Source organism: Notamacropus eugenii, chromosome 2 (assembly GCF_028372415.1).
Source record: "Notamacropus eugenii isolate mMacEug1 chromosome 2, mMacEug1.pri_v2, whole genome shotgun sequence".
NCBI classification, from domain to species: domain Eukaryota; kingdom Metazoa; phylum Chordata; class Mammalia; order Diprotodontia; family Macropodidae; genus Notamacropus; species Notamacropus eugenii.
The window spans coordinates 449,512,193-449,528,314 of record NC_092873.1 but is presented as its reverse complement, the minus strand read 5'-3'; the positions used below and the strand labels follow the sequence as shown (position 1 = coordinate 449,528,314).

The following is a 16,122-nucleotide window of genomic DNA, read 5'->3' as shown; positions in this document are numbered from 1 at the left end:
TGACTAAATCTTCAGAAGTTCTCTAGAAAATTTTTCTTCCTATCCTGGTTTATTTCTGAAATTCTTTATGTCTTTTTTAGTAGTAAAATACCTTCTATGAGTTAGGATATTTTGAGGCAGGGAGTTATAAAGCATGAATTTCAGAGCTGTAGTTATTTAAGTGATCTGAGAACATAGCAATACACTTTATTTTTTTTACTATTGCATTAGTACTGGAGAATGATGTGCTGATGCTACATATATGCTGCTCACTTTTGTGGCAAAAGATTATTTCAGAGTTGTGACTTGTTCACTTAAACTGATGTTGATCTTCATGTGCTCTTGAGTTTCAGTGAGGCAAAACATAAATGTTAAATCTTTTGAAAGGAGTGATAATCAAGTAGTGAATGAGAAAAACAAATGTTAAATTCTCCTATTTTCAGACTTAATTAGCACTTCAGACCCAGAATCACCAGATGAATGATTTTCTTTTGAGCTGTAGGTGGCAGAATTGTATCATGATTTTATTAGTCTTACACTTAAAATAACTTAATAAATTTTGAAATTTTCTGGTAGCCTGAAATGAAATCCAAAGTTTTGCTTCATTCAGCTGCTGATTTTCTTCTCTGAATAGTAATGTTTGTTAAAAATAACAGATACAAATATTTGAGTAATGATACAGAAATATAATACTTTAATTTTGTAGTTTTAAAAATTGGTTAGATAAGGCACTGTGATTTCAGATGGGCCTGTTATTTTGGTACTATAGTACCAACCATAGTTGTAATAGTATAGTCTGCCTTTCAGATTTATAGGAGCAAAAGAGATGTGATTAAAGCAAGTTCTTGTGCAATTTTTCACTTGTTATAAACATCGAAAATAAGTAGTTTTGTCTTTTCATAATAACTTTTCAAAGAGTTACCTGCCATAGTTTTTTAATGTAAATTTTTTCATAAATTAAAACTCAGTTCATATGCATTTATTAAATGTCTGCTGTGTTCCAGGAACTATGTTAAGTACTAGGGAATCAAAGAAAGACAGTCCCTGCTCTCGAGGAGCTTACAGACCAATCTGTTTAACATAATTCATATAACATGATGTCAAATGTCCAATAAAAAAGTTAAATTCTTCCATCTCTAATGGTAGTAGAATCTTTCCGCATTCTTGACCCCAGCCTGGATTATTGTCTAGATTAGGACCTTTTTGTCTGCTAATTTGCAATTTTTCAAAAAACAGGGGAGTACCAAAAGTTGGAGTAAAGAAAATCCTGTAAGCACTGACCACTGTTCTTTCATTACATCTCTGTTGAGAGGTGGACCTGGGGTATAACAATTACATCACTATTTCCAAAATAATTCTGGTTGTGTCCTTTTCCATATTTTTAGTTTACTCAGACAAAACTCATATACCCCTTCATGGTCGTTTAATCGTTGTTCAAACTGAGGGGAAAAAGCTGCTTCTATTAAATTCTTTTCATACTTAGGAGACCTTTAGACACTTTGTTCACCTTTGCTAATACAAACGAATGAATTCTAAAATTCTTTTTACTTTTGTAGTAGTAACCATTGAATGACGTTTTTTTAACCCAGAATTTGATTTTATAGTGCTACAGAAGTTGTTTATTGTTGTGTTCCTTTTTCTTTCTTTTGAAAAAAATATATTTTTTTCCAGTAACTTAAAAATTTCTTAGCATTTATTTTTAAAAATTTAGATTTCTGAATTCTCTCCCTCCCTATCCTTTCCCCTTCATTGAGAGGACAAATTCTTTCTTTCTTTATCATTGCCCTTCATTGAGAAGATAGTCAGACACCAATTACACTTGTGCAGTCATGTAAAACATTTCTGTATTAGCTGTGTTGCAGAAGAAAACACAAAAAAAAGAAAGTAAAAAATATTGTTTCAGTCTACACTCAGACATCAGATCTTTCTCTGGAAGTGAATAGCATTTGTCATCATAAGTCCTTCATAATTGTTTGGATCATTGTATTGCTAAGAATAGCTAAGTCATTCACAGTTAGTCATCATATAAGTTTGCTGCTACTATGTATATTGCTCATCATTTCTTGCAGCATACTGTCATGTACCACAGCTTGTTCAGTTATTCCACAATAGATGGCCATCCCCTCAATTTCCAGTTCTTTGTTGCCACAAAAATTGCTGTTAATGTTTTTGTACATAGGTCCTTTTCCTTTTTTTAAAAATCTCTTTGGGATATAGACCTAGTTGTGGTATTACTGGGTCAGAGGTTATACATGCACAGTTTTATAGGCAGTGTTCTGTACACGTTGTACCCCCACTTCTAAGAATCCAGAGAGGTATGCTTTATTATATTTCTTTGTAACTGCCAAGCTTGGTCATTATAATTTTGCACCATTCGCTTTCTGTTTTTTGCTGTTGTTCTTTTCACTTATGTTCTAATGGTTATTGTATATATTGTTTTTCTAGTTTTGCTTACTTCAGTTGGCATCAGCTTATATGTCTTCCTGTGCTCTTCTTCATATCCATTATTTCTTATGTGTTATGATGTTTCATTATATTCCTGGACCACAACTTATTTAGCCTCTCCCCAATCAGAGCATGTACTTGTTTTCAATTCTTTGCTGCTACAAAAGTGTGCTTAGGAATATTTTGTCATATATGGAGCTTTTTAAATTGTTATCATTAATTTTCTTGGGTCATAGATTGTAGGTTGTAGAATCTCTTGGAAAAAGGTTTTAGGTATTTTAGTTACACTATTCTCATAAACATAACTTTTATGCATGTAATCTTTATTTCATGTTTAGGACCCTCAGTCAGTAAACATTTATTAATTAGCTTCTGCAATATTCCAGGCACTGTACTGCATTCTGTGGTGTGCAAATAAAAAGAATGATACAATCCCAATTCATTAGGAACTTATGTTTGAGAAAGAGAGAGAGAGAGAGAGAGACAATAAAGTGATGTGTACTTGTGTGTGTTGTGTAGATATATAATGGATAGAGAGGGCACTAGCAGTTGGGAGGATTAGGAAGGGCTTCACAAAGGAGTTGATGATATGTCTTGAAGGAAGAGAAGGGTATCTGTGAGACAGGTATGGAGGGAAATTATTCCAGTCCTGACTGGTGACCAGTGTAGAAGTAACTGAGACTGAAGTTGTAGTGCCATTTGTTAAGAACCAGCTTGAAGGGCAGTTTGAATGTACCATATGTGGGAATAGAGGAGATATAGTGACCTCTATCTGTGTATCTCAAGACTGCAAAAATAGGTTATGGTCAAGGTGGTAAAAGGCTTTAAAAGCCAAAGAGAAGAATCTTTTGTCCTAGAAGCAATAAGGAGCAACTGGAGTTTATTGAGTAAGAGAGTGACATTGTCTGATCTGCACTTGAGGATAAGTATAGAGGATGGATTAGCATAGTGCCTGGCACATAGTAAGCATCTAATAAATGCTTATTGATTGACTGGTTTGTTGACAGAATTGGAGTGCTGAGAGGTTTGGGGCAGGCAGATCAATTAGAAGGCCCTTGCAATAATCCTGGTGAAAAGTGATGAGATGTTGAGGGAAAATATTCGCTGTATGAGTACAAAGATATGCAAGATACTATGGAGGTAGAAATTGTAAGATTTACCAGCTGAATGGAGATTCAGAGTTTTGCACCTGGGATATTTCAGTGAAATTTATTAAATACATTTGTTAATAAAGTTGTGGTAGGTGTTACTGGGTCCTTAGAGTGAAAAGTACAGTACAGTATTCTTGGCATCTTCCCTCAAGAATTTATAGGTTACTTACTTTTTAGTTTCATCCTGCTAGGAGTTTGTAGTCAAGTCTCTGGGTCTCAGTTTCTTATTCTTCATTGCCTTATACCTAACAAATTAGGTTGAAAAGCATTTTTATTTCAGAAATTTTTATTTAAGGAATAACTAACCTCTGTTTCAATTGTTGCTTTTTGGGGACTGAGGGTGCTATCCTCTTTGTGATGGGGGAGGAAGAATTATATAGCTACAACCACAGATGATTTAAACGAACTGATACTATCTCACTAAAATTTTTGCACTGAAATTACTCTCTTTCCAGGAGAAGAGAATTCATACACTTAGGGAATTTGAGCTAAGGTTTTAACAGATCAGAGTGCTCAGCTATATTATAGTAGGAATGACTTGGAATATGTATTGGTCTAGAAGATGATCAGTCAGCAGCCATTTATTAAGCACTTATTATATGCCAGGCACTATACTAAGTGCTGGTGATACAAATAAAGATAAAACCAGTCCCATCCCTCATGGGAACTTACCTTGTAATGGGAGATACAGCATGAAATGCACCATACACAAGGAGTCTCTAGCATCTGGGAAGACAAGTGAAGACCTTCTTCGGAAATGGTATTTGAGCTGCCTCTAAGATAACTAGGCATTCTAAGAGGCTGAGGTGAAGAGGGAGAGCATTTCCATGGTTGGACTATAATATAATGGTAGAAGTTGTAGAAAACACTTTTGTGGGGAGGAGGGGCAGCCAGAGGAAGGGATCAGGGAAAGTTATCCAGAAATGACACCTCAGTTGAACCTTGAAAATGATGTTATATACTCTAGTGACTATTAACTTTAGAATAAAATATAAATTCTATTTGCCATGTGAAACATTTCATCACCTGGTCCCATCCTACTTTTCCAACCTTATGCATTCCTGTATTTCATCCACACTACATTCCAGTCAAACTGAGCCTTTGCTGTTTCAGACAAACTGCTAGTAATTCAGTTTTGCTGTGATGTAGAGTGAATAAAGGGAAAGAGTGTGAAATAAGAATGGAAAATTGATTGAAACCAAATTGTTAAAGTCCTTAAATGCCAGGATAAACCAGCCTGGACCCTCAAAGTGGCATAAGATGAGGCTATCCCTTTCTTATACAATAAATCAATCAAGAAAATGTTCATTAAACATAAACTATCTACAAGACCCACTGTAATAGAAAGACAAAATGGAAACAACTCCTGCCCATTAGCTTCTTACATTTTAGCTGAGTGACAGTTCAGATCGGGACTGGAACCTATGATTTCATTGATGTGGAGGACTCCCAAGTGAGGAAACTCTTACTCCCAATACAAATCAAAACCTTCTCTGCAACTTTTATAGTTACAGCCTAAAGCATTTAGAGAGTAAGTGACTTTTATGCAGATCTATATGTCAGAAGCAGGAATTGAAAACTAGGCGTTCTGTCTTGAGGGTCAGCTCTCTATCCATTTTATCATGCTGCCTCTATATTATACACACACATATACACACATATGTATAGGCATGCATATATACATATATAGATTAGATATATTCTATAATGTCTGCTCTGTAGAATGTGTTTATATATACACATATGTATACACATATATATAACATACATATGTAGATAGTGTAGAGTGTGCTCTATAGAATATGTATGTATATATATGTGTGTATATATATATATATATATATATATATATATATATATATATATATATATATATGCACATCCACTATACATACATATCTATTCTGAGGAATATCTGCACTATAGAATATAGGTATATACACACATTCTGTGCATATATGTAGATAGATAAGATATATGTTCTATAGAGTGTCTGCTGTGTAGAATATGTGTCTTTAGAGTATAAAATACGGCTCTATAGTAGACACCAGAATATATATCTAATCTATGTATATGTATATATGCATGTATTTACAGTTATGTATGTCTGTGTGTGTGTGTGTGTGTGTGTACGTGTACAGACATGGTATTTTTGAGAGGGTGTGCACTAGCAGCTAGGGGAATCAAAAAGAGTTCAAGTAAAAGGTATTGCTCAAGCTGAGTCTTGCATGAAACTAAGGATTCCAAGAGGTGGAAGTTAAATATAAGTAACATTCTCCAGGCATGAGGGATGTGCAGTGCAGAAACAATGATGAGAGGAAGGTTGTCTGTGGAACAGTGAATAGATAAGTATAGTTAGATTGTATTGGCAGAGGGCAGTGACATATAAGAAGACTGGAAAGATAGTAAAAAAGAGGTTTTGAATAGATTTAAATGTCAAACATAGGAGTTTGTATCTGATCCTAGAGGAAATAAGGAGCCATCGACATTTAATGAGGAGATGACATGATCAGACCTGTGTCACGTTTTGGCAACCTTGAACAGTATGGGTGAGTTTGGAATAGACTTGAAGCAGAGAGACCAAATCAAGGCTATTTTGAGCTAAGAAGTAAAGAGGACCTGACCTGGTGTAGTGAGGGAAAAGGAAATGCCTGTGAGAGATGTCAAAGAGAAAGACAACTCAGAGTGTGTTTTGTCTTGTGACAACCAACTTGAGGTTGGGTCAGTCATTAATGGAGTTACTACTATTACCTGAACTCTTACCTATTACACTGGATAGAACACTGGACCTGAAATCAGGAAAATCTGACTTCAAATCTAAGATATTGTCTAGTTGTGTGACCTTGGTTAAGTCTTTTAACCTCTGTTCTGCCTCAGTTTCCTCATCTATAAAATGAGGATAACAACACCTGCCTTCCAAGGTTGTTGTGAAGATAAAAGAAGGTAATATTTGGAAGGCTTTATGTATTTGTGTGTGTATATACACATATAGAGAGGTAGATATGTATGTATGTAAGTAAGCAAATAAATAAATAAATATTAGTTGTTATTATTAGTGAGTACCATAATACCATAATAACCAAATTTATACTCCTAGTCCCAGTAATACTCAATCCCCAATTGCCTGAGATTAAAATGCCTCTTCTCCTCCTCCCCTCCTGCCTGGTCTCATTTCTGCCCACCTCAGTTGCACCCCTTCAGTGTCTGACTCTAACTGTACCTGCCCCTTTCACTATCCCCTGTGGCACATTCTCTTTATTTTGTACTTCTTTCTCTCATGTTTCTCCCATCCTCCCTTGCTGAGATCTGTAGAGGCACCTAGGTGGTGCAGTGGATAGAGCACCAGTGCAAGAGTCAGGAGGACCTGAATTCAAATCTTACCTCAGACACTTGACACTCACTAGCTGTGTGACCTTGGGAAATTCACTTAACCCCAATTGCCTCATCCTGGGTCATCTCCAGTCATCCTGATGAATATCTGGTCACTGGCTTCAGATGGCTGTGGAGGAGAAATGAGGCTGATGACCTGCACAGCCCTCCCTCACTCAAAACAAAGTCAAGTGCAAGTCATGTCATTATTTCTCTGATGACATGGTCTTCTTCGGCAACGAAGGACGAACACACATTGAGATCTGTCTCACCCTTCCTAAAACCCCTACAAATGATACTAGTAGGTTCTTGGCTATGTTTTCAGCAGATGTTCTTAACTTTTCTTGTATTATGAACCCTTTTGGCAATCTAATGAGCCTATGAACTCCCTTCTCAGAAAAAAATTTAATACATAAAATAGATGGGATTACCATGGGAACCAGTTTTATTGAAATAGAAATCTAATTTTTCCCTTCCAAGTTGAGGACTCCCCAAAATTTAGCCTATTTATTTTTTATCCCTTCTTTCTCTTTTTTTGACCTGGTTGTTGATGTCTCTTATTTCCTCTTCCTCAATTCATCCTTTTGAAAACAGACTTCCATTCTTACCACTTTACTGTTCCCAGAAATCTGCAAAAATTTCCAAATCAACAAGTCCAAAGGCCTTTAAAAAAAATCCACATGCTTAATAACATGTCTTGATTTTGATACAATACCTACTTTTCTCCCAGCAGAAACTCTCCTCTCTTTGCTTTAGACATAATATAATCTCTTGGTTCTGTTCCTACTTCTCTAACAGTTTTGTCTTTACTAATTCCTTGTCTTCTTTCTGACTTACTAATGTGAATCTTTTTTCACTAAGTACTCTGTGTTTGTATCTTATCTCTTTTCTGATATGTTTGATTTATCTCATTAATCTTATTTAAACTCCCAGCGCTTCAAATTACCAAACATATACAGAATTGTATTTCTAGTCCTGACCTTGTTTTCTGAGCCCCAGACCTACATCTCTTGATGCCTATGAAATGTTTCTACGTACATATTCACTGACATATTCCTGAATCTGACCTCACTTTCTTTTCATCTAAACTTGTTCCTTCTTCTCGTTCTTCAAAATCACCATTCATCTCATCTCTCATATTTTAAACCTTCAATTTTTAAATCCAGTTTAGAGCTGGAAGGAATCTTAGAGATGATTTAATCCAAGCCTCTCTTTTTACAGATGAGGAAACCAAAGACCCATAGCGGTTCAGTAACAAACCCAAGGTTACACATGTAAGAAGTAGAGCCAGGATTTGTATCCAGGTCTTGTGACTCCAAATCTAGTGCCCTTCCTACTATACAACTTGGACTCCAATCTCCCCCTCTACCCTCTTAACCAGGCTGTCAATAATTTCTGCTAATTTCATCTCCACAGTTTCTTTTGCATGTCTCCTCTTACTCAAGTACCATCATCCTAATGCAAGCTCTCATTACTCTCCACCTGTTATGATAGCTTCCTAATAGACCCCCAGACACCCCTTTCTCTCCTCTCACTGTGTACCTAATCGGTTCTTCATACTTAGGCCAGAATAATTTTTCTCATGTTTAAGATGCCCTCAGTTTACAGATAAGGAGTAAGTGCCAATGGTGATGTAGGCAGCAAGTGTCGGAAAAAGGCTTCAAACAAGTCCTTGGCCTCTAGAACAAATGTTTTATTATAGCATATGGAATTCACAAGACATAAAGAGAGGAGGTAGCTAGGAAGACTAAGCTGTCTTCAGTAAGAAAGGAGAGAAAATGACCTGGAATTTGGTAGATGATAGTTGACAGACTGGGTAGGGTGCTTTACCTTCTCCACTACTAGATAGAGATAAATGGATAGAGAATTTATTAAGAACTTTGTGCCATTTGTGCCAGACACAGTGCTGATCACTGGGGATGCATATAAAAGCAAACTAGGAAGCTTATCTGCTAATGGTGTATGAGGAAGACAACTTGACAAGCCTTGTTCCTAGCATGATAAGGCCAAGTGTCACCTTTTTATTTTTTTTTAATTTAACTTTTAACATTCATTTTCACAAAATTTTGGGTTACAAATTTTCTCCCCTTTTATCCCCTCCCCCCCCAAACCCAAGCATTCTAATTGCCCCTGTGACCAATCTGCTCTCTCTTCTATCATCCCTCTCTGCCCTTGTCTCCATCTTCTCTTTTGTCCTGTAGGGCCAGATAGCTTTCTATACCCCTTTACCTGTATTTCTTATTTCCTAGTGGCAAGAACATTACTCGACAGTTGATCCTAACACTTTGAGTTCCAACTTCTTTACCTCCCTCCCTCTCCACCCCTTCCCTTTGGAAGGCAAGCAATTCAATATAGGCCAAATCTGTGTAGTTTTGCAAATGACTTCCGTAATAGTTGTGTTGTATAGGACTAACTATATTTCCCTCCATCCTATCCTGTTCCCCATTACTTCTATTCTCTTTTGATCCTATCCCTCCCCATGAGTGTTGACCTCAAATTGCACTTTCCTCCCCATGCCCTCCCTTCTATCATCCCCCCCACCCTGCTTGTCCCCTTGTCCCCCACTTTCCTGTATTGTGAGATAGGTTTTCCTACCAAAATGAGTGTGCATTTTATTCTTTCCTTTAGTGGAATGTGATGAGAGTAGACTTCATGTTTTTCTCTCACCTCCCCTCTTTATTCCTCCACTAATGAGTCTTTTGCTTGCCTCTTTTATGAGAGATAATTTGCCCCATTCAATTTCTCCCTTTCTCCTCCCAATATATTTCTCTCTCACTGCTTGATTTCATTTTTTTTTTTTAAGATATGATCCCATCCTCTTCAATTCACTCTGTGCACTCTGTCTCTATGTATGTGTGTGTGTGTGCATGTGTATGTGTGTACTCCCACCCAGTACCCAGATACTGAAATGTTTCAAGAGTTACAAATATTGTCTTTCCATGTAGGAATGTAAACAGTTCAACTTTAGTAAGTCCCTTATGACTTCTCTTTGCTGTTCACCTTTTCATGGTTCTCTTCATTCTTGTGTTTGAAAGTCAAATTTTCTTTTCAGCTCTGGTCTTTTCATCAAGAAAATTTGAAAATCCTCTATTTCATTGAAAGACCATTTTTTCTCCTGAAGTATTATACTCAGTTTTGCTGGGTAGGTGATTCTTGGTTTTAGTCCTAGTTCCTTTGACTTCTGGAATATCCTATTCCATGCCCTTCGATCCCTTAATGTAGAGGCTGCTAGATCTTGTGTTATCCTGATTGTATTTCCACAATACTTGAATTGTTTCTTTCTAGCTGCTTGCAATATTTTCTCCTTGACCTGGGAACTCTGGAATTTGGCCACAATGTTCCTAGGAGTTTCTCTTTTTGGATCTCTTTCATGCGGTGTTCTGTGGATTCCTTGAATATTTATTTTGCCCTCTGGTTCTAGAATCTCAGGGCAGTTTTCCTTGATAATTTCATGGAAGATGATGTCTAGGCTCTTCTTTTGATCATGGCTTTCAGGTAGTCCCAAAATTTTTAAATTGTCTCTCCTGAATCTATTTTCCAGGTCAGTTGTTTTTCCAATGAGATATTTCACATTATCTTCCATTTTTCCACTCTTTTGGTTTTGTATTGTGATATCATGCTTTCTCACAAAGTCCTTAGCCTCCATCTGTGCCATTCTAGTTTTGAAATAACTATGTTCTTCAGTGAGCTTTTGAATCTCCTTTTCCATTTGGCTAATTCTGCTTTTGAAAGCATTCTTCTCCTCATTGGCTTTTTGAACCTCTTTTGCCAATTGAGTTAGGTTAGTTTTCAAGGTGTTAATTTCTTCAACATTTTTTTGGTTCTCCTTTAGCAGGGAGCTGATCTGCTTTTCATGCTTTTCTTTCATCCCTCTCATTTCTCTTCCCAGTTTTTCCTCCACCTCTCTCACTTGATTTTCAAAATTCCTTTTGAGCTCTTCCATGGCCTGAGCCCATTGGGTGGGCTGGGACACAGAAGCCTTGATTTCTGTGTCTTTGCCTGATGGTAAGCATTGTTCTTCCTCATCAGAAAGGAAGGGAGGAAATGTCTGTTCTCCAAGAAGTAGCCTTCAATAGTCTTATTTCTTTTCCCTTTTCTGGGCATTTTCCCAGCCAGTGACTTGACCTCTGAATATTCTCCTCACACCCACCTTGCCTCCTGATCCTCCCAGCCAGTGTTTGGGGTCTGAGATTCAAATGCTGCTTCCAGCCTTAGGGCTTTTGGCAGGGGCAGGGCTGCTATTCAGTGTGAGAATTAAGTTCAGGTGGTCAGGTCGGGCAGGGCAGCCTCTCAGGCTCAGTTCCCTCAGGGGGTTTATGCACAGACCTTCCACAATGGATCCAGGCTCCCGCCCGCTTGGGGAGCCCCAGTCTGCAGCCGCCTCTCAGCTTCTACCTCCCGGGGGGGTGGGGGGCCCTGAATATGGGGGCACCCCACTCCCCTCTCGACCCGCCAAAGAGACTCTCTCACCGACCCTGTCACCTATGGGTGGAGGGACCCGCGTGGCCCCTGGAGATCCCGTCCCCGAAGCCCGCTCGGATCTTTTCCTCTCGGTGCCGCGGCCGCTGCAGGGCTGCCCTCAGCTCCCAGTCCCGGTGCCCAGTCCGCAGCGCGAAGGACCCCCCGCGAGAGGTTTGCAGGTCCCTCCGGAACAGAAATCTCCCTCGCTCCAATATTCCGTGGCCTCTGGGTGCAGAATTCGCCGTGAGTTACTCCCCTGTAGCTGTTCTGTGGGTTGTGGGTTCGGAGGTATGTGTATGTGCGCCTTTCTACTCTGCCATCTTGGCTCCGCCTCAAGTGTCACCTTTTTAGAGTCTTAGGCTCCCCCCTACTTTCCAGTGACTTGGAGATGGTCAGAGAGGGGGCAAGGGAGAAAGAATAGCATGAAGTGGCAGTACTACTCCAGTGGTTTTTTACCAGGTATAAGAGGAAAGAAGCAGTTGTATATTTAAAGAGTCTCCATTTGAAAAGAGTTCCCAGGCCAATCATCCCTTCATTTCCCAACTGCTCCACTTCTTTGGATTGGACTCAATCATGATCATGCACCCAGGAACTTCATCACCAAGAAATATATACTGCAAGGTTGCATCACCCTTGATACTCCTCAGTTAGTACTCTTAGTACCCTCTGTCCCACTGATTGAAGAGCAGAACAGAGTACTTCTCCCAAAGCCTCCATTTAATGAGGTTTTCCATGTCAACCATTTCTTTCTTTCCCACTGGCCACACTCTTTTAGACTAGATTCCATTTTGATCATGCAGTGACTCCTTTTAGCTTCATGTGTTTTCTTCTTCCATTATATTTTCAGTTCCTTGAGGTTAGAGATTTTCCTTTTTATATTTGTACTCCCAATACTTAGCATGGCACATGGTAGGGGCTAAGAAATGTGTATTTACAATTTGATTTTTCAGTTAATTTATTTGAAATTGTGGCTTTTACTAAGAGTTATAAAAATCTAAGGACATATATACTAAGAGTAATTGCAAATGTATTAAGTTGATACAGAAATTGAAATTTGTCTATAAATACTTAGTATTTTCTGTTATTCAAAAAGTATAAAATGATCCTAATTGCTTCACCTTTTTCAGAGTAGCTAATGTAAGGTGAAATAGTCTGAAATTGGCACGTGTGCTTGTTATGTTGGACTGGGAGTCACAATACAACATAAATCCTTTATAGGGGATTTTCCAATATTTTGAAATAGAAAACATGTGCAGTGTGTGACATCTGAGGACCTTTCATCTCCAGGAAGGGGTCCTGGTGCAAAAGCAGAGTAAGATTGTCATCCAAGGGATGACCTGAGAACTCCCCTGAGGAGATGGAGGTTCACTGGCTCCTACCTTGGCAACTCTACTTCCTGGCTCTACAAACATCTTGAAGAGATCAGCTAATAGAAGGACCCCTGATACTCTGTCCCTTTCTGTCCTGAAAGTCCATTTTCTAAAGATTCTTAGGCCAGCTGATCTTTATTCCCCTCCTGGTTGTGTTTCCAGCTTTACAGACTTCGGTACTATTCCTCACCTGCAGTCTCACACTAGAACTTTCAACTGCATCTGGGACCTCCTCATATTGGAATATCCATGGAACCTTGTTCCTGTTCACTTGGGAATATCCCTTCCATTTGCCAGTCCATTTATCCACTTGCTGAGTTCATCTAGTTGCTTCTCTTTCGATGAGAGGCAAATGCTGACCAACCTTCACTTCCCCGGAATTTATAGAGATAAACATCGTACCTCAAGTTGCATTCTCATCCAGGAATTTCCCTTCTCCCTCACCTTACATTAGTCCTGCAGTCCTGTGGCTTTGCAAGATAACTGTAGCCTATATCCCCTTTTTCCTGTTGGTGAGTCTTTTATAGGGCTCCATTTTAGAAAGGGGCCCAGTCGGTCCAACCAAGCTTCCTTTACCTCACAGCTGTAAACCTAACTTTCCAGATGTTAATGCCCACTGCAGTCTCACACTAGAGCTTCTCTCAGCCATTGTGGTCATGTTACCCTGGAACGTACTTGAACCTTGAGGACTTCTTATCCTGGAAAATCCTTCCAAACTGGCCCCTCTTTGGTCAGTAGTTATAAATGCCTCTTATTTTCACAAGTGGCCAGGCTGGTGAACCTACTTTACCTATCCAACTGTGCTTCTGACATTCCATACCTAAATACTGTCACTCATTTGCAGTCCCACCCAGGAATTTCTGTCACTTTCTGAGGCTCCCTCACCATGGAACATCCATGTGAACCAGTTGCTTTATACCATGGAAGATAACCATACTGTAAGGGGCCCCTTCTCCAGTTGTTGAATATGTACTGCAATTTCCACTTTGGGGAGAAGCCTTGGTCAGCGAAGTCTCTTTTCCTCTCCACTTTTGGTAGAGTCTCAGTACAGCCAACTCTCTTTCCCCTGTGTTTTGGTTAGTGTCTCTTTCAGCCAACTTTCCCCTTCCAGCAGTGCAGTAAGCATTCAGGATATCAATATGATGTTTAGTTAGTCTCACCTTGGAACGTCCCTCAGCACCTTGGACGCAGGCTGGCCAACCTGTCATTCCCTTGACTTTCCAGATCTAAACACCATGGCTCATCTACAGTCTCACCTGGGTTTTCCTTCAGTACCTGGGACAACTTGACTGGGGAAAAGCCATGTTGTCCTGCTGCTTTGCATCATGTAAAATTACCCCACTGTATTGTTGTTGTTTAATCGTTTTCAGTTACATCCTACTCTGTGATCCCTTTTGGAGTTTTCTTGGCAAAGCTTACTGGAGTGTTTCGCCATTTCCTTTTCTAGCTTATTTTATAGATGAGGAAACTGGGACAGAGTTAAGTGACTTGCCCAGGGTCAAACAGCTAGGAAGTGTTTGAGGCCAGATTTGAACTCAGGAAGATGAGTCTTCCTGACTATAGAAAATGACACTTTATCCACTGTGCCACTTAGCTGCCCAAAATACTAGAGTGGCTTGCCATTTCCTTCTCCAGTGGATTAAGTCAACAAAGGTTAAATGACTTGCTCAGGGTCACAGAACTAGTAAGTATCTGAGGGCCTATTTGAACCCAGGTCTTTGTGACTCTAGGCCCTCTAGGCCCTCTAGGCGCTCTATCCACTGAGCCACCTAGCTGCCCTGTTAAGAAGGTTTGAGAGACAGTTCCGAGTAACTTAATCATTTTATTAATAAGGCCAGCAGATTATTAATAGGATGGTCATTTGGCCATCTCTCTTAGACCAAAGACAATCATGGGGGTGAGCTAACAGTTTACATATACCCTTTGAAGCAAAGAGGGGCTGCTAGTGACATCATGTCACCCTTGGACAGAGAAATTCTCTCTATTCAGACCATACTCGTCCTTGTGCTATCTAGACAAAAGGATCTGTCTCTACCCAAGCTTGAGTAGAACAACAATGAGCTTTCCCATCTTAGGTTAGGTTGCGTAACTTCTGACCAAGAAGAGGAGAATTAATGCAGTCTCATTATCAGCAATGCCCTCCAAGTAACTGAACTTTTTAAAATGAGGAAGTTAGAAGAAGGGGAGAAAACTGAATCACCCCAAGATCTTGGTTATTAATAATCATTTCTAAAATTGGGGGTAGCTGAGAAAGTTCATTTAAGACCATCTAAGAGCAGACTTGCATGAAAGCTAATACAGGGTACCATGGTCACACTTAGATCACCAGTTGGAAACAAGTGCCTCGTTGAAATCACCAGATGGCTGAGCAAAAATGAGGAAAACAATGAAGGAAAGTGGAGGAGAGAACTGTGGCGGTATAAGAGTGGCAGTATTAACTACAGAAGTGAAACAGTAAGACTAGCCTCTCCAGAAAGAATTCTAGGAAGGGAGATGACCAATCTACCCCACCCTCACGCCCCTGGTCTCTGGTCCTAGGGGCTCATCCCTTCTGTAAGTGGGAGCTGTTTGTGATATCTGAAGAAAACCATTCTCTCTTTTGGAAATAAATTAAAAAATCTCTGGTAGCTCTATTGTGAATTTTAAAACATTTTTTAAGTTCCAAATTCTCTTTCTTCACCTTGTCCCCCATGCATTGAGAAGGCAAGAAATACCAATTATACATATGAAGTCATGTAAAACATATTTCCACATTAGCCATGTGAAGAAAAACAATAAGAAAAGCAAATCTCATTCTGTTGCACCATACCTGAATAGGAATAAAATTCAATATTGATTTATAGATCTTGAGCTTCTCAAAGCAGCCATGGATCTTTAAATATTTGGTTTTGGGGACAAGTAATGATTTTAATAGATTGAAAATGCAACATCCTGTATTAGTTATAAACTGAATTCAGAAGTTACAAATTATTGCTGTGAGATTCTATAGCATACTAGACATACTAGGTGATGACATAGTAGGGAAGATCTGCTGAGTTAAATTTTAGGCTTGATGATAATGTTAAAAGTGTAGCTCTTTGAAGTCTTTTAAATTTATTTTAAATGAGGTTAATTAAAAGTCTGTTTACATTCTAGAATTTTGCCAAGAATATTTTTGCAATTCTTCAATCCGTAAAAGCCCGGGAGGAAGGACGTGCACCTGAGCAAAGGCCTGCACCTAATACAGCACCTGTGGTAAGAACCTTTCTGTGCTTATTGACTCAGTAATTTTTAATTTAGCAGAATTTTATTTTATTTTAATATATGTATATTGAATAAAATTTAATTTTGATAAAAATAAAATTTAT

The 16,122-nt window shown here is 38.8% G+C and overlaps 1 protein-coding gene across 1 annotated transcript in view; it reads left to right on the top strand.

Annotated features, from left to right (window-relative positions):
* CDC73 (cell division cycle 73) overlaps nt 1-16,122 on the top strand; it is a 155,586-nt gene that overhangs the window by 38,179 nt on the left and 101,285 nt on the right. The window contains exon 8 of the mRNA XM_072648332.1: nt 15,911-16,009. Within this exon, the coding sequence (XP_072504433.1) occupies nt 15,911-16,009 (99 nt within the window). The remainder of the gene's footprint in view (nt 1-15,910; nt 16,010-16,122) is intronic.